Source organism: Palaemon carinicauda, chromosome 45 (assembly GCF_036898095.1).
Source record: "Palaemon carinicauda isolate YSFRI2023 chromosome 45, ASM3689809v2, whole genome shotgun sequence".
In the NCBI taxonomy this organism is placed as follows: Eukaryota; Metazoa; Arthropoda; class Malacostraca; order Decapoda; family Palaemonidae; genus Palaemon; species Palaemon carinicauda.
The window spans coordinates 32,672,505-32,691,898 of record NC_090769.1 but is presented as its reverse complement, the minus strand read 5'-3'; the positions used below and the strand labels follow the sequence as shown (position 1 = coordinate 32,691,898).

The 19,394-nt window shown below is 42.9% G+C and overlaps 1 protein-coding gene across 1 annotated transcript in view; it reads right to left on the bottom strand.

Annotated features, from left to right (window-relative positions):
* The window catches only part of LOC137634625 (failed axon connections homolog), a 72,774-nt gene that overhangs the window by 21,802 nt on the left and 31,578 nt on the right, over positions 1–19,394 (bottom strand). The window contains exon 4 of the mRNA XM_068367092.1: positions 1,996–2,210. Within this exon, the coding sequence (XP_068223193.1) occupies positions 1,996–2,210 (215 nt within the window). The remainder of the gene's footprint in view (positions 1–1,995; positions 2,211–19,394) is intronic.

The window sequence follows — 19,394 nt, the reverse complement described above, 5'->3', positions numbered from 1 at the left end:
CACAATGATCTCATCCACATATGGCACTCAGGTAATCTCTCATATAGTTTCATTTTTAATCCTGTACTGCCATTAACTCCAAATATTCTTCTAAGGGATTTCTTCTAAAATCTACTAAATCTGTTGGATTGTTTCATTGTCATACCATGACTCCTGACCATACAGTAACACCGATCTCATTAAACTGATATACAGAATTACTTTACTCTAGGAAATATTGCTCAATTCTTCTTTATTACCTGTACCCAAGGTTACAATTCAAACTTGAGCCTTGGTTTGTTTTCCATTAATCCTGCATTATCTTCTTCTATAAAATCTGACTTATTTGGAATCAAGTAACTGACAGCTGAGGAATTACAGACTCCTGTATAAATATGATCTACTGAGATTAACTTATTGAATGGTAATTTTCCGGGTCTTGTTTTATCCCTTTTTATGAATTAGTATAATGATAAAGTTTTTCCAACCTGTAGGCATAGAGCATTCTTGCAGACAATATGTGTAAAGTTCAGCAAGTTTTACTACTATTGACTCTCCTCACCTATTATTAAATTATTCTTGTTAAGCTATCTTCTCCTGCTGCTTTGCCTCTTTTCACACCTTTTAATGCTTTTTCGCTTTTCCTACTGTTACTTATGGTGCTGGCTCTGGTATTCTACTATTTCTATCAGCATAGGTATTTCTTATTATCACCACTGTATAGAAATCCTCTGTAATATTGATCACTCCATCTTCCTTGTTGATAATATTTGCATTTTCATCATTTAAAGCAAACAGCTATTGGCACCCTCTTCCAAGTCTTCTTTTCATAAATTTCCTGCTTCTTCCTTTATTTAGCGTTTCTCAATTCGGGTCTGATTGTGTTTACGAGTGTCTTGGGTTTTTAGTTTGTTTATTGTCTGGAAAGTTCTGCTAGTTCTATTTCACCTCTTTTGGATTTTACTCTAATATCCAATCTTTTCTTTATTGGCTTTTTTGGTCTTTTCTGATAGTTTTCCTTAAACTTGTTTGGGAACTTTTCACCTTATCTCATGTGCTGATTCCAATACAATTTTATATATATATATATATATATATATATATATATATATATATATATATATATATATATATATATATATATATATATATAATCAGAGATAATAGTATAAACTACACACCTAGGAAAGGAAAACTCTCATTTTCATGTATGGAGTGAACATCATCTAATGGAATTAATCCTGTACGATAATCATGTGGACTGCTAACTCACTCAGAGGTGTGATGTTGTACCCTTTTCAAGAGCTAACTGATCACAAGCAACTAAGACTGGAAGCTAGAATGAAGTGGGCAGGGCTTCCACTGTAATGGTAAGTGACTTTGATTAATTATTATACTGTACTCTAGTATAACCAACTTCAGTTTTTGTATTTAACCTATAAGTTGAGTAAAACATAAAATGTAATGTACACTAAATTTTGAATACCAACACTGACATTCTATAGAGTAGAAAATCATAATATATCAATGTAAAAAATTTAATCTGGTAAAAAAAATACTGTAATAATATTCAACCCTTAATGACAGGGATCTCTTACTAGCACATTCATAAAGTATGTTGAGACATCTATGAACACGGGTCCCTTCACCCAAGCAATATGAGGGCTAGCTTCACCCAAGCAATATGAAACATATTTACATGTTCTGTATTTGTTTACCAGCCATTCTTGAATGGTGTATTATTTCTATTCTGTTTCCAAACTGGGCATCTCTACTTTTTATGTCTTACTGGTCTTGCAATCTTATAGTTTTCATGAATCTTTTTTGTATTCATCTAATTTACCAACACCAGTCCAAAAGTAAGCTCTCTAACCCCACATAAGCAAACTACAAAACAACAAATAGATATTCGACATAGTGTTACAACTAAGGGATGGCTCAGCTTCAAATATTGCAGCACTTCAGAAGCAATACTGTACTATAATTGCATTTCCTAATACAGAATCGAATAAATACCAAGAGATATAGATAATGCTTGAAGATCTTGATGACCCATGGCAAACACTTCACTTTCAGTATGTCTGCCAATTCCTTGCATGTAAGCTTCTAGATATAAAAGTTGACCAATCACAGGTCGATAAAACCAATGAAATGGCAACCAAGTTCCCCAATCAGTAAGAGATGACACAACAAATGATTGGTCAAATATCCAGCGCCACATGACATTACACCTGGAGATAATTAAATTATGTATTCTATACCTCTACCATTATGCATTCTTAATAACATTACAGTATTTGAGAGTACCTAAAATGCAAATTTTCAAATTATTCATACCGTATGCTATATGACTTAAAGTGCAAACTTTGGGGCAGGAACAGTAAGAAAAGTCAATAGTAACTCCTTAATCTCACCATCAGGAGTTGTGATATCATTAGTTTGTTAATCTCAGTTTACTTCCAAGTCCACTAGATGTGGGGAAGTGGATGTACAGTATGTAGGCTATGTAAGAATATTTAGTAAGTATTGGAATTATAAATTTTATTATGAAAACTTATCTTCTTTTAATTAATTTTCCCCAATAGTTATATTCTGAATATCACATTTAACCATCTGAGAATCCCTGTCTATAAGTAGAATATAGAATATTTATTTAGCTTTCTGATAAAATTTTCAGTTTCTTTCTATCTGTGATCCTTTGTTATTCACTCTACAAAGCTTTAACAAAAGTAGCTTGACACATGAAGTCATTACTCACTGGCCAAAAGTCATTAGCCCGACAGCAATTTTATACCTAGGAAGTAGATACATTTTACAGTTGAGGCCAACATTCTTATGAAACCTAATGAGTTGTGCTAAAGCCAAAGCACAGACTTTGTAATTGGTAGGTCTTCCTCTGAGCATAAACCTCTAAAGAACTTCCTTACATCTAGAAGAATGGTCACTGGTGAGGTATTCTCCATCGACAACAGTGTGATAATGAGAGGCTTGTCAGGGTTTGAGACATTTATGGCTGCACTCAAACTTCCTGATGCTTTTGGGAAAAAGAGTTTTTAGAAATTTAGGAAGGAGTAGAGACTTTCCCGACAGCCTTTTTTGAAATCAAATACAAGGGAAATTGGAGATAGAGAAATGCTATAGACTTTCTTGAGATCATGAAGAAACTAAGGCTCTGCCTCCAACATTGCTAAGAGGGGCAGAAAAGTGGAAGCTGGTCTCCCAGTAGAACTTGAGAGTCAAAGACCTCACTGAGGTGACTTGCTAGGAGCCACTGTCTTCCTGAAGGATTCTTGCTTCTTGACAGGGTGAAAGGGGTGAATGACCTTAGCGTTTGGCTTAGAAGTACTAAAAGGAGCAAAGGCCCAAAAGGCTTTGACTTGGTTTTTAAACAAGTGGCTTATCAGCTTGAGCAAAAAGGTCTAGTTGTCTTTGTTGGAAACCTACTTGGTAATGGATTCATTAAGCAGGGGATCTGATGGATCTGAAATTAAAAGTTATTAGGAATAGTGTTTTCTTTTCAAAAGCATTAGAGAAGGCCTGAATAAAATCGGTAGAGCCATAAGTTACTGTGTGATCCAGATACCTGATCCAGATACCTAATGATAATCCAGATCTCGGAGATGTAAGACTTTAGAGAGAAGGGATATTTGTATGGAAGGTTAGTAAAACATTGAAGATAAAAGAGAAAAGATTCAGATAAATCTTCCAACCATGGCCTTTCTTAAGAGGAGCACAAAATCTTACCAAAGGAATCCACATTTCATGAAGTTGAAACCAGCACTTCATGAACAAATAAAAAAAAGCTATCGAAGGGAGGAAGAATAATGCAGAGCTTCTACTGAGTTTGTCTGAAAATTTAAACCCTTATAAACCCTTTTTTCAAAATATACTACATATATGCATCTTTTTGATGTTGCAGCAAGGAACAAATTGAGATTTGTCAACAAATGCTATTACAACTCCTCCTGTTGGTGAGATTGAGGAACTAACTACAGGCTAGCATATTCCAAAGAAAACATCTTGATAATATTCTTCCTACAAAGCTCATTCTTCAAGTCATACAACAAATGAATAATGGTAAAGAATCATTGAAATATGATATTTTAATTATAAAATAAATTTTTGAATATACTTACCCGGTGAATATATAGCTGCAACTCTGTTGCTCGACAGACAAAAAAACTGTACAAAAAACTCGCCAGCGATCGCTATACAGGTTGCGGGTGTGCCCATCAGCGCCAACTGTCGGCCAGATACCATACTCCATGTAAACAAAGACTCAATTTTCTTCTCATCCCACTGCGTCTCTATTGGGGAGGAAGGGAGGGTCATTTAATTTATATATTCACCGGGTAAGTATATTCAAAAATTTATTTTATAATTAAAATATCATTTTTAAATATTTAACTTAGCCGGTGAATATATAGCTGATTCACACCCAGGGTGGTGGGTAGAGACCAGTTAAATATGTTTACATCTTATGAGCTAAGAGTTTTTATTTCATTTTAGAAGTTATCAAAATAACAAAAACAAAATAAATAGGTACCTGGTAAGGAAGTCGACTTAGACGATTACTCTGCCTTATAAGTACGTCTTCCTTACGGAGCCTCGCGATCCTCTTAGGATGCTGACAGAACCCCTAGGAGCTGAAGTATCAAGGGCTGCAACCCATACAACAGGACCTCATCAAACCCCTAATCTGGGCGCTCTCAAGAAATGACTTTGACCACCCGCCAAATCAACCAGGATGCGAAAGGCTTCTTAGCCTTCCGGACAACCCATAAAAAACAACATTTCAAGAGACAGATTAAAAGGATATGGAATTAGGGAATTGTAGTGGTTGAGCCCTCACCCACTACTGCACTCGCTGCTACGAATGGTCCCAGTGTGTAGCAGTTCTCGTAAAGAGACTGGACATCTTTCAAGTAAAATGACGCGAACACTGACTTGCTTCTCCAATAGGTTGCGTCCATTATACTTTGCAGAGATCTATTTTGCTTAAAGGCCACGGAAGTTGCTACAGCTCTGACTTCGTGCGTCTTCACCTTAAGCAAAGTTCGGTCTTCCTCACTCAGATGTGAATGAGCTTCTCGTATTAACAATCTGATAAAGTATGACCAAGCATTCTTTGACATAGGCAAGGATGGTTTCTTAACTGAACACCATAAAGCTTCAGATTGGCCTCGTAAAGGTTTAGTACGCTTTAAATAGAACTTAAGAGCTCTAACAGGGCATAAGACTCTTTCTAGTTCATTGCCTACGATCTCCGATAAGCTGGGAATATCGAAAGATTTAGGCCAAGGCCGAGAAGGCAGCTCATTTTTGGCTAGAAAACCAAGTTGCAGCGAACAAGTGGCTTTTTCCGACGAAAATCCGATGTTCTTGCTGAAGGCATGAATCTCACTGACTCTTTTTAGCCGAGGCTAAGCATACCAGGAAAAGAGTCTTAAGAGTGAGATCTTTCAGGGAGGCTGATTGTAACGGCTCCAACCTGTCTGACATGAGGAATCTTAGTACCACGTCTAAATTCCATCCAGGGGTAGCCAAACGACGCTCCTTGGTGGTCTCAAAAGACTTAAGGAGGTCTTGCAGATCTTTATTGTTGGAAAGATCTAAGCCTCTATGCCGGAAGACCGATGCCAACATGCTTCTGTAGCCCTTGATAGTGGGAGCTGAAAGGGATCGTCCTTTTCTCAGGTATAAGAGAAAATCAGCTATTTGAGCTACAGAGGTACTGGTCGAGGATACAGAAACTGACTTGCACCAGTCTCGGAAGACTTCCCACTTCGATTGGTAGACTCTAATGGTAGACGCTCTCCTTGCTCTAGCAATCGCACTGGCTGCCTCCTTCGAAAAGCCTCTAGCTCTCGAGAGTCTTTCGATAGTCTGAAGGCAGTCAGACGAAGAGCGTGGAGGCTTTGGTGTACCTTCTTTACGTGTGGCTGACGTAGAAGGTCTACCCTTAGAGGAAGACTTCTGGGAACGTCTACTAACCATCGAAGTACCTCGGTGAACCATTCTCTCGCGGGCCAGAGGGGAGCAACTAACGTCAACCTTGTCCCTTCGTGAGAGGCGAATTTCTGCAGTACCTTGTTGACAATCTTGAACGGTGGGAATGCGTAGAGATCCAGATGTGACCAATCTAGGAGGAAGGCATCTATATGTATTGCTGCTGGGTCCGGGACTGGGGAGCAATAGATTGGAAGCCTCTTGGTCAGCCAGGTTGCAAAGAGATCTATGGTTGGTTGACCCCAAGTGGCCCAAAGTCTCTTGCACACATCCTTGTGGAGGGTCCATTCGGTTGGAATTACTTGCCCTTTCCGACTGAGACAATCTGCTATGACGTTCAAGTCGCCTTGGATGAACCTCGTTACTAGGGAGATGTCTTGACCTTTTGACCAGATGAGCAGGTCCCTTGCGATCTCGTACAATGTCAGTGAGTGGGTACCTCCTTGTTTGGAGATGTACGCCAAGGCCGTGGTGTTGTCCGAGTTTACTTCCACCACTTTGCCTCGAAGGAGAAACTCGAAGCTTTTCAAGGCCAGATGAAGTGCCAACAGCTCCTTGCAGTTGATATGCATGCTCCTCTGACTCGAGTTCCACAGACCTGAGCATTCCCGACCGTCCAGTGTCGCGCCCCAGCCCAAGTCCGATGCGTCCGAGAAGAGAACGTGGTGGGGAGTCTGAACAGTCAGGGGAAGACCCTCTCTTAGGTTGATATTGTCCTTCCACCAAGTCAGACAAGACTTTATATTTCCGGAAATCGGGATCGAGACCGCTTCTAGCGTCTTGTCCTTTTTCCAGTGAAAAGCCAGATGGTATTGAAGAGGACGGAGGTGTAGTCTTCCTAGTGATACAAACTGTTCCAGGGATGACAGCGTCCCTACCAGACTCATCCACAGCCTGACTGAGCAGCGTTCCTTCTTCAGCATCTTCTGGATGGATAGCAGGGCTTGAACTATTCTGGGGGCTGATCGTCTTGTTGTTCAGCAACGTCCTCATCAGATAGTTCCTCATCCGAAAACTGATGAGGAAACGGCAACGGAGTGGGCAACGTCTGGCTCGCTGAGTCCGGTCGCACTGGTGCATGCGTGACGGAGCCGGACGCAACGTCATGGAACTGCTGCACAGTCTGTGAACTGTCAACAACCATGGGTGCGCGAGGACGCACAGCGTCCACCCGAGACTGTCTAGACCGTCTGGGTTGTGCAGTCAACACCAAACCGGGTTGCGGAGGTTGACGCACCGCGTCAACGTGCGGCTGGCAACCCACACTGGGTCACATCGGTGGAGGAACCACCTCAACTGGTAGACGCGAGAAGGTTACCTCAGCGTCAACAGGACGCACAACCGACCGCTTGGAAGGTTGTTGGCCAGAAGGTTCAGCAGCAACCTTCTCCGCATTAAAGTCCTCCATCAAGGACGCAAGCTTGGACTGCATGTCTTGCAGCAAAGCCCATTTAGGGTCTACGGGAGCAGGTGCGGCAACAGACGGGGTTAGCGACTGAGGCGGTACCGCTTTCCATCCCTGAAAGCCTTGTTTATGCATGACATAATTGTACAGCAAAACTTCAAAGGCTCGAAAACAGCTGTGAAGTTGACCTGTAAAATCTTAGAGCGTCTCCTGGCCAGGCGCCAGGGAGAGTCTACGAGATTTGAGAAGTCTATCTGGGCAGGGGCAGGAACTCCCAAGCCGAGAACTTCTCTCGTGTCATATAAGACTCTCGCTCTATAAGCCAGTTTAAAAGAAGGGAAAGCAAAGGCTGTATCCCCCAAACTCCTCCTGGTGATAAACCAGTCGCCTAGCAAACGTAAAGCTCTCTAGGAGAGCGAGAGAGCACTAGCTTATAAAACAACGGCTTCGAAGTAGCTAGGCCTAGTGTAAGCTCTGACGTTTAGGCGAACGAGGAGCAGCAGTTACAAAAGGATCCAGACAAAGATCCTTAAAAATCAGCATGATTTAATTAAAGTCCATAGAGGGATAAGCAGCTTTAGGCTCCGCTCCGTCTGACAGAGTCCTCAAGGGAATATCAGTAGGAGGGGGAACAGCAACTTCCTCATCTAAAAGAACCTTGTCCGATAATAGCTGAGTCTCAAGCAAGGGAGAGACCTACCGTGGTGGCAATGCTTTACAAGCAGAGTCCACACACACTGGTGCATTAGTAGCGGGCCAGGACGCAACGTCATGTAACTGCTTGACAGTCTGTGACCTGTCAACAACAACAGGTGCGAGAGACCAGGACGCAACGTCATGTAACTGCTTGACAGTCTGTGAACTGTCAACAACAACAGGTGCGTGAGGACGCACAGCGCCCACTCGAGACTGCTTTGACTGCCTAGACTGAGCAGTCAAAACAACTCTAGAAAGCGGAGGTTGACGCACAGCGTCAAAACAAGTCAACTCCGATTGTTAGCGAAAGTCCTGAACATCAACAGGAGCATCAGCAAGTGGCCTAACGTCCAAAAGTGGCTGAAAATCCACACAAGACCGCATCGAGTGTGGTTCTAAACAACCTGACTGACGTCACTTAGCTACGCCAACGTCAACAGGACGCACAAAGGAACGTTAGGTTGGCTGAAAGCCAGGGTCTCGATGAGATAACCGGCTAGGCTCAACGGACTAATCGGCAGAATAATCTTCCATAAGGGAGGCAAGCTTATTCTGCATGTCTTGCCGTACAACCCATTTAGGATCAACGGAAATGGTTGCGGTAAGAAACGAGGGTAACGTCTGTGACCGCAACACTTTGCCAACAAAAAAGACTCTCGGAGTCTGTGTTACGCTTTTGTTAGGCGGCGAGCAGTTTTCCGATGACTGCATATGGTCAGATCTGTCCTATTGGCTGCAACCAGGACGCTGGACCTGTCCTGAAAGGACTGACTTTCGCTTAAGGGCCTCGTCGAAACCTTATTTCAGGTTTCTTATGCGAAAAGCCTTCGGATGACGAGGAGAAAATTGTCTCTCTCGCCTTATGGTAGGGGAGATCTTGGTAAGATACACCCGATACCATAGAGGGAAACGTCTGTTCGCTGATCAAGGCCTCTCGAACCCATAAGTCGTATGACATTACTTCTCCCCTGGGCTTGGGAGCTTGCAAGAGGTCCCGGACTAGGTGAACGACAGGCACGAACAGACGAACCCTCGGACGCAACACTGTAACACTTTGCGCAATATCACTTTATCACTACGATTTTCTGTTTTGCACTTATTTCACTGAAATCGACTTTTACTGATTTCTACCTGAAGCACGCAATTCTACCCTCATCAAAAGGTAGTAAATGCGAAATCAGTCGTATAATGCAAGCACATTAATACCAGCAAAAAAAACAGTAAACATCTTTTAAGATAAAAAAAAAAATCAGTGGTTGGGGAAGAGAAGAAACACTAGTTCGTTCAAAACTACATTTACAATCTCTCACCGTACATTGCCTGGGGACGAGAATAAAACTAAAAACGTTTTATCCTTTCTCCCCGTACAGAGACTAGGGACGAGAGTAACTCGAGAACAACGTTACCCGCTTGAACGGAACGTTTTCTCTCCTCTCTCTCCCTCCGTCTCTATCTCTCTCTCTCTTTCTCTCTTGATTTCGCACCTAAGAGAAGAGCCCAATTACATTTCGTCAAAAAAACATGTTATTTGACCAAAGGAAAAAACTGAAAGGTTTTTCAATTAAAAAGTTCCTTTAAAATAGAAATTAAAACATTTAAGCTTTGAAAGAAGAATGAACAAAACGTCAGAATCGATTTACTCTTTCTGCAAAGTGAAACCGTGATACTCTCTCTCTCTATCGTAACAATAGAGCGCAAACTGCGTAGCATAAATAAACTAAACGTTAGTTCATCTTTGAAAACAGTACGAAGACTATTCAAAGAAATTCTTTCATAAAATATTTATTAAAAATATTCATTTAAAAAGTTTTAATTCATTAGCTCTTTAAAAGCTTTTTACGATTGAAAGGGCTCAACGTTGTTTAACTTCGGTTTCCAAGTTAGGACCGCCTACTCTCAGGAAAGGTCCCATATAAACAAAACATTAAAATTTATTTTTTATGTTTATTATAAATGGAAAGTTAATCGAAGAGGCCTAATAAAGGCGGTGAGATATAAAATATATAGAGGAAAATCTATAATTAATTTATAACGTGATAAAATAATTACTAAAAGCCTAAACACACTTCCGTGTAAGGGAAGGGTCGGTCATTTAAAAGTCAAAGAAAGTCCATACTCTCTTTGTCACCAAAAATTAAATCTATCCAAAACGAGTTCAAGATTTAAGATGAAGATAAAACACCTGCACTGCGAAAGCTCAAACCAAAATGAAGTACTTCACCAAATATGTTGAGAAAACTCCAGGTTCTACAGCGAGTAAAGTACGTCTTGTCGACACGTCGACAGAGAGAAAATTGAGTCTTTGTTTACATGGAGTATGGTATCTGGCCGACAGTTGGCGCTGATGGGCACACCCGCAACCTGTATAGCGATCGCTGGCGAGTTTTTTGTACAGTTTTTTTGTCTGTCGAGCAACAGAGTTGCAGCTATATATTCACCGGCTAAGTTAAATATTTAAAAAATAATAATTTCAAGAAGAAAGAAATATAGTAAAGTATTACTGACAGTAGAGGATGTATCTCAAATGATGGGTAAAATGCAGACCTTTGCATATAGTTACAGTCAGTTTAGTTAAAAATTAACTTATTTACACATTCACACTTTAACTAACTGCTGAATCATGAATGAAACCAGTGTAGAAAATTTCCACATAATTAAATGTATATACAAATACACAGAAGGCTCATCCCCAGCATCATCAAATACTCTTACAGATGCTGAACCACTCACCTCTATCCTACACACTCTTGTACTTCCTGTATTGAAATGTCATTATTTTGAAACACCTCTTTTGGTTATCTATTCAACTCCAATCAGGCCTTTCTTCAACTGATCACGTCTAAACTATACATGGTTTTCAGTAATATTCTTTCTACATGACCAAAACATCTCAAACTGATTTATCCTTTTATCTTCTCTATCTTCTTTATACATCAGCTATGCATTGCCACATTTATAACCCATTTCTTCTTAAACTGTATATCATACTACACAAGCAGCTCAGTTTAACAGCTTCAATATTTTTTCTTTTCATTTGAATTTACATCCTCACTTCAGTTCTAATACAGAAAGCTGACTCAACAATCCCCTCATTCTTACCACCTCTGTTTCTATAGACCATTTAAGCCTCTTCCATTCCATACTTTTGGTACCTATCAACATTAATGTTTCACTTATGCTGTCACGACATTTGAAAAATGTTATTTTTATTAATAAAATAAATTTTTGAATATACTTACCCGGTGATTATATAAGCTGCAGCTCTGCTGCCCGACAGAAAAACTCTACGTTCAAAATACGCCAGCGATCGCTATGCAGGTAGGGGGTGTACATCAACAGCGCCATCTGTCGAGCAGGTACTCAGTACTCAATGTAAACACAGAACCAATTTTCTCCTCGGTCCACTGGGTCTCTATTGGGGAGGAAGGGAGGGTCCTTTAATATATAATCACCGGGTAAGTATATTCAAAAATTTATTTTATTAATAAAAATAACATTTTTCAATATTAAACTTAGCCGGTGATTATATAAGCTGATTCACACCCAGGGGGGTGGGTAGAGACCAGCATTACTTGTTTACATTATTATGAGCTAAGTATTTTGTATTTCATTTTAGCAGTTATTCAAAATAACAAACATAAAATAAATAAGTACCTGGTAAGGAAGTCGACTTGAACAATTACTCTGCCTTTTTAAGTACGTCTTCCTTACGGAGCCTCGCGATCCTCTTAGGATGCTGAGCGACCCCTAGGATCTGAAGTATCAAGGGTTGCAACCCTTACAACAGGACCTCATCAAAACCTCTAATCTAGGCGCTTCTCAAGAAATGACTTTGACCACCCGCCAAATCAAGTAGGATGCGAAAGGCTTCTTAGCCTTCCGGACAACCCAAAAACAATAATAAAACATTTCAAGAGAAAGATTAAAAAGGTTATGGAATTAGGGAATTGTAGTGGTTGAGCCCTCACCCACTACTGCACTCGTTGCTACGAATGGTCCCAGAGTGTAGCAGTTCTCGTAAAGAGACTGGACATTCTTAAGATAAAAAGACGCGAACACTGACTTGCTTTTCCAATAGGTTGCGTCGATTATACTTTGCAGAGATCTATTTTGTTTAAAGGCCACGGAAGTTGCGACAGCTCTAACTTTGTGTGTCCTTACCTTCAGCAAACCTTGGTCTTCCTCATTCAGATGGGAATGAGCTTCTCGTATTAACAGTCTGATAAAATAGGATAAAGCATTCTTTGACATAGGCAAAGATGGTTTCTTAACTGAACACCATAAAACTTCAGACGGGCCTCGTAAAGGTTTAGTTCGTTTTAAATAGAACTTAAGAGCTCTTACAGGACATAAGACTCTATCTAGTTCATTTCCAACCATACAATAAGTTTGGAATATCGAACGATATTGGCCAAGGCCGAGAAGGCAGCTCGTTTTGGCTAGAAAACCAAGTTGTAGAACATGTAGCCGTTTCGCATGAGAATCCGATGTTCTTGCTGAAGGCATGAATCTCACTGACTCTTTTAGCTGTGGCTAAGCATACCAGGAAAAGAGTCTTTAAGGTGAGATCTTTCAGGGAGGCTGATTGTAGCGGTTCGAACCTGTCTGACATAAGGAATCTTAGTACCACGTCTAAATTCCAACCAGGTGTAACCAAACGACGCTCCTTGGTGGTCTCAAAAGACTTAAGGAGGTCCTGTAAATCCTTATTGTTGGAAAGATCTAAGCCTCTGTGACGGAAGACTGATGCCAACATGCTTCTGTAACCTTTGATAGTGGGAGCTGAAAGAGATCGTTCTTTCCTCAGATATAAGAGGAAGTCAGCTATTTGAGTTACAGAGGTACTGGTCGAGGATACGGATACTGACTTGCACCAGTTTCGGAAGATTTCCCACTTCGATTGGTAGACTCTAAGGGTGGATGCTCTCCTTGCTCTAGCAATCGCTCTGGCTGCCTCCTTCGAAAAGCCTCTAGCTCTCGAGAGTCTTCCGATAGTCTGAAGGCAGTCAGACGAAGAGCGTGGAGGCCTAGGTGTACCTTCTTTACGCGTGGCTGACGTAGAAGGTCCACCCTTAGGGGAAGTGTTCTGGGAACGTCTACTAGCCATCGAAGTACCTCGGTGAACCATTCTCTCGCGGGCCAGAGGGAAGCAACTAGCGTCAACCTTGTCCCTTCGTGAGAGGCGAACTTCTGCAGTACCTTGTTGACAATCTTGAACGGAGGGAATGCATATAGATCTAGGTGTGACCAATCTAGTAGAAAGGCATCTATATGAACTGCTGCTGGGTCCGGGATTGGTGAGCAAAATATTGGGAGCCTCTTGGTCATCGAGGTTGCGAAGAGATCTATGGTTGGCTGGCCCCAGGTGGCCCAAAGTCTCTTGCATACATCCTTGTGGAGGGTCCATTCTGTTGGAATTATTTGTCCCTTCCGACTGAGACAATCTGCCATGACATTCAAGTTGCCTTGGATGAACCTCGTTACTAGTGATATGTCTAGACCTTTTGACCAGGTGAGGAGGTCCCTTGCGATCTCGTACAACGTCAGAGAGTAGGTCCCTCCTTGCTTGGAGATGTACGCCAAAGCCGTGGTGTTGTCTGAGTTCACCTCCACCACTTTGCCTTGAAGGAGAGACCTGAAGCTTTTCCAGGTCAGACGTACTGCCAGTAGCTCCTTGCAGTTGAAATGCATTGTCCTTTGACTCGAGTTCCATAATCCCGAGCATTCCCGACCGTCTAATGTCGCACCCCAGCCTACATCCGATGCGTCCGAGAAGAGAACGTGGTTGGGAGTCTGAACAGTCAGGGGAAGACCCTCTCTAAGGTTGATATAGTCCTTTCACCAAGTCAGACAAGACTTTATCTTTCCGGAAACCGGGATCGAGACCGCTTCTAGCGTCTTGTCCTTTTTCCAGTGAAAAGCTAGATGGTATAGAAGAGGACGGAGGTGTAGTCTTCCTAGTGACACAAATTGATCCACGGATGACAGTGTCCCTATCAGACTCATCCACAGCCTGACTGAGCAGCGTTCCTTCTTCAGCATCTTCTGGATGGATAGCAGGGCTGGGGGCTGATCGTCTTGTTCAGCAACGTCCTCATCAAAGGGTTCCTCATCCGAAACTGATGAGGAAACGGCAACGGAGTGGGCAACGTCTGACTCGCTGAATCCGGTCGCACTGGTGGATGCGTGACGGAGCCGGACGCAATATCATGGAACTGCTGCACAGTCTGTGAACTGTCAACAACCATGGGTGCGCGAGGAAGTACAGCGTCAACCCGAAACTGTCTAGACCGTCTGGGTTGTGCAGTCAACACCCTACCGGGTTGCTGAGGTTGACGCACTGCGTCACAACAAGTCACCTCTGCTGGTTGTTGAACGTCCTGAACGTCAACAACCACCTCCGAGCGTCGCTTAACTTCAACGTGCGACTGGCAACCCCACTGTGTCGCATCGGTGGAGGAACCACCTCAACTGGCAGACGCGAGTAGGTTACCTCAGCGTCAACAGGGCGCACAACCGACCGGTTGGAAGGTTGTTGGCCAGAAGGAGGAACCACCTCAACTGGCAGACGGCAGTAGGTTACCTCAGCGTCAACAGGGCGCACAACCGACCGGTTGGAAGGTTGTTGGCCAGAAGGAGGAACCACCTCAACTGGCAGACGCGAGTAGGTTACCTCAGCGTCAACAGGGCGCACAACCGACCGGTTGGAAGGTTGTTGGCCAGAAGGTTCTTCTCCGCATTTAAGTCCTCTATCAAGGACGCAAGCTTGGACTGCATGGCTTGCAGCAAAGCCCATTTAGGGTCTACGGGAGCAGGTGTGGCAACAGACGGGGTTAGCGACTGAGGCGGAACCGTTTACCATCCCTGAAAGCCTTGTTATGTGTGACATAATAGTACAGCAAAACTTCAAGGGCTTGACAAAAGCTGAGAAGTTGACCTGTAAACAACTTGGAGCGTCTCCTGGCTAGGCGCCAGGGCGAGTCTACCAGAATTGAGAAGTCTATCTGGGCAGAGGCATGAACTCCCAAGCCGAGAACTTCTCTCGTGTCATATCAGACTCTCGCTCTAAAAGCCAGTTTAAAAGAAGGGAAATCAAAGGCTGTATCCCTAAAAACTCCTCCTGGTGCAAAAACCAGTCGCCTAGCCAACGTAACGCTCTCTAGGAGAGCGAGTGAGCACTAGCTTAAAAACAACGGCTTCGAAGTAGCTAGGCCTAGTGTAAGCTCTGACGTTTAGGCGAACGAGGAGCAGCAGTTACAAGATCCGGACGAAGATCCTAAAAAAAAATCATCATGATTTAATTAAAGTCCATAGGAGGCTAAGCAGCTTAAGGCTCCTCTCCATCTGACAGAGTCCTCAAGGGAATATCAGTAGGAGGGAGAACAGCAACTTCCTCATCTACAGGAACCTTGTCCGATAAAAGCTAGGTTACCTCAGTGAGTCTCTCGCTGGAGCATTAGTAGCAGACCAGAAGGCAACGTCATGTAACTGCTTGACAGTCTGTGAACTGTCAACAACTGAACTGTCAACCACAACAGGTGCGTGAGGACGTACAGTGTCCACTCGAGACTGCTTTGACTCTCTAGACTGAGCAGTCAAAACAACTCTAGAATGCGGAGGTTGACGCACCGCGTCAAAACAAAACAACTTAGACTGTTGTTGTACCTCGCGAACGTCAACGCAAGGTTCCGTGAGTCGCTGAACGTCAACATGCGGCTGGCAGGGTACACTGGAACGCATGGGTGGCGGGACTCTCTCAGCTGGAGTGCGGCAGAAGGTCGCCTCAGCGTCCACAGGACGCACAACCGTGGTTGGTTGTAGGCTAGAGGTTGGTGTCAACCTTCTCCGCACGAAAGTCCTGCATCAATGACGTTAACTGAGACTGCATGGTCTGCAGCAAAGACCACTTAGGGTCTACAAGAGCAGGTGCGGCAACAGACGGTGTGACTGCCTGATGCGGTACCGCTTTGCCTCTCTTAGGAGGTGAGCAGTCGTCGGAAGACTGCAGCGAGTCCGAACTGACCCAGTGGCTACAACTGGGCCGTTGGACTTGCGCGGAAGGGACCGACTTGCGCTTAATAAGCCGCGAGACCTTGGTCCATGGTTTCTTACGAGAAACCTCTTCCGCAGACGAGAAATAAATGGGCTCTCTCGTCTTTGTGTGGGTGGGGCGATCTTGGGTAGATACGCCCGACACCACAGAGGGAAAAACGTCTGTTCGTTGATCAAGGCCTCTCGAACCCATAAGTCGTTCGACATTACTTCTCCCCTGGGCTTGGGAGCTTGCAAGAGGTCCCGGACTAGGTGAACGACAGGCACGAACAGACGAACCCTCGGATGCAACACTGTAACACTTTGCGCATATCACTTTATCGATTTTCTGTTTTGCACTTATTTCACTGAAATCGAAACTTTTACTGATTTCTACCTGAAACACGCAATTCTACCCTTCATTAAAAGGTAGTAATTGCGAAAACAGTCGTATAATGCAGCTCATTAATACTAGCAAAAAACAGAAAACATATATAAAGATAAAAAATTCAGTGGCTGGGAAAGAGACTAAACACTAGTTCAAATAAACTACGTTTACAATCTCTCACCGCACATAGCCTGGGGACAAGAATAAAACCCTAGAAACGTTTTACCTTCCTCCCCGTACAGAGACTAGGGACGAGAGTAACACGAGAACAACGTTACCCGCTTGAACGGAACGTTTTCTCTCCTCTCTCTCCCTCCGTCTCTATCTCTCTCTCTCTTTCTCTCTTGATTTCGCCCTAAGAGAAGAGCCCAATTATATATCGTCAAAAAAACCTGTTATTTGACTAAAGGAAAAAACTGAAAGGTTTTCCAAATAAAAAGTTCCTTTAATTTAGAATTTAAAACATTTAAGCTAAGAAAGAATGAACAAAACGTCAGAATCGATTTACTCTTACTGCAAAGTGAAACCGTGATACACTCTCTCTCTATCGTAACGATAGAGCGCATGTTGAACGTCCTGAACGTCAACAACTGCGTAGTCTAAAAAACTAAACGTTAGTTCATCTTTGAAAACAGTACGAAGACTATCAAAGAAATTCTTTCATAAAACATTAAATTTAAAAAGTTTTAAAATTCTTTAAAGGCTAAATACGATATAACGGGCTCAACGTTGATTAACTTCGGTTCCAAGTTAGGACCGCCTACTATCAGGAAAGGTCGCATATAAACAAAACATAAAAATTTATTTTTATATGTTTATAATAAATGGAAAGTTAATCGAAGAGGCCTAATAAAGGCGGAGAGATATAAAATATATAGATCTATAACGTGTTAAGCAAAATTACTAAAAACCTAAACACACTTCCGTCTAAGGGAAGGGTCGGCCATTTAAAAGTGAAAGAGAGTCCATACTCTCTTTGTCACCATAATTAAATCTATCCAAAACGAGTTCAAGTTTTGAGATGAAGATAAAACACCTGCATAGCGAAAGCTCAAAACTAGAAATGTGTACTTCACCAAAATATGTGAAAACCAATCCAGTAAGCAATAGCGAATTTAGTAGGTCTTGCCGGTGGCACGACAGAGAGAAAATTGGTTCTGTGTTTACATTGAGTACTGAGTACCTGCTCGACAGATGGCGCTGTTGATGTACACCCCCTACCTGCATAGCGATCGCTGGCGTATTTTGAACGTAGAGTTTTTCTGTCGGGCAGCAGAGCTGCAGCTTATATAATCACCGGCTAAGTTTAATATTGAAAAATAATGTTTCTGCTCAGACATGAAATTCACTTACAAAAAATGACAAATTCGTAGATAATTTGTATTTTTCCTAACCATACAAACCTTAGCTATTTAATAGGGGTATTACTTTCGGCGTAGCTGAAATGACGAGCCATTGATTTTTAACGAGGGTTTACTACCCACACCGCTAGTTAGTGGGGGTAGGGGAAGGTAGCTTGCAACCCCACCTGCTGTCACACACCTGTGCTTGAACTCACTTTGCTTGGAGGTAGGACTTCAAGGGGGATAGGGTTGGCGGGCAAGTTTGGTTAAATAGCTAAGGTTTGTATAGTTAGGAAAAATACAAATTATCTACAAATTTGTCATTTGTTCCGTAACTGAAATACAAACCACGCTATTTAGTAGGGGTGACTCACCCATTAGGAAGGGTGGACGTCCCAGCCAGTCTGGCTTTTGGCTTTGCCCGGGGGCTCGTTATTTGAGTGTGTAAGCACCCAAGAAATAAGGAGTCCCTGCACCTCGCTAGAACCTTGCTACGCAAGGACTGCGGCCTACGCAAGCTGTGTGTGAAGATATGAAGAAGTGTGATTTGTCCTAGGAAGTTGTTCTGAAGTTCTTTAGATGGAAACTTGTAGACTAGGACTTTCCCAATACCACCTCGTTAGGGTATGGGGACATAACAGTATTAATCTTAATGCTAGGAACACAAGGGAGCATGGTTTACCTGTAGTGGTTTGAGGTCAGCTATGCAGAGAACCCAGGATGCTGCTTTCCCCAAGAGAGGGGATGATGAAGAAAAGAATAAGGGCCAGTCAATCCTTTTCATTCATGCATACTAAAACCAGGTAACAATGCCCTCAACCTTCTACTACTTGTCCAATATGGAGCTTGAGGTTTTCAAACCAGCTGTTGTGCAGCCACCACAGGGCCGATAGCGAACGTATCGAGTCTCCTGTGGGTCACGTCTTGCAGGTAGTGGGATGTGAATGTTGTTTAATGTTTCCACACCCCAGCTTGAAGAACCTGCATCACTAAAAAATTTCTTTTGAAGGCCAGGGACATAGCTATGACCCATACATCATGTGCTCTAGGCCGACGTGACGGAGGAAGGTCTGGATTCAAGGCCAGGTCAATGACCCTACGAATCCATGCAGAGATGGTGTTTTTGGTGACCCTCCTCTTAGTCCTTCCTGTACTGACGAATAGTGCTGGCACATGAGGACGGGCTGCAGCTGTTCTTTTGAGGTACAGCCTCAAGCTCCTTACTGGGCATAGTAAGAGATGGTCTGGGTCATCTGTTACAGTACAGAGACCAGAAATCCGGAAGGAGTCGAATTGAGGATCCGCCACTCCAGGATTCTGAGTCTTAGCAATAAACTCAGGGACGAAGCTGAACGTTACCTCCCTCCATCCCCTTGAAGGGGCGATGTCATACGAGAGACCATGAAGTTCGCTGACTCGCTTGGCCGAGGCCAAAGATAGCAGGAATACCGTCTTCCAGGTTAGGTGGCGATCTGATGCCTGGCGTAATGGTTCATAGGGAGGTCTCTTAAGAGACCTGAGAACTCGAACCACGTTCCATGGG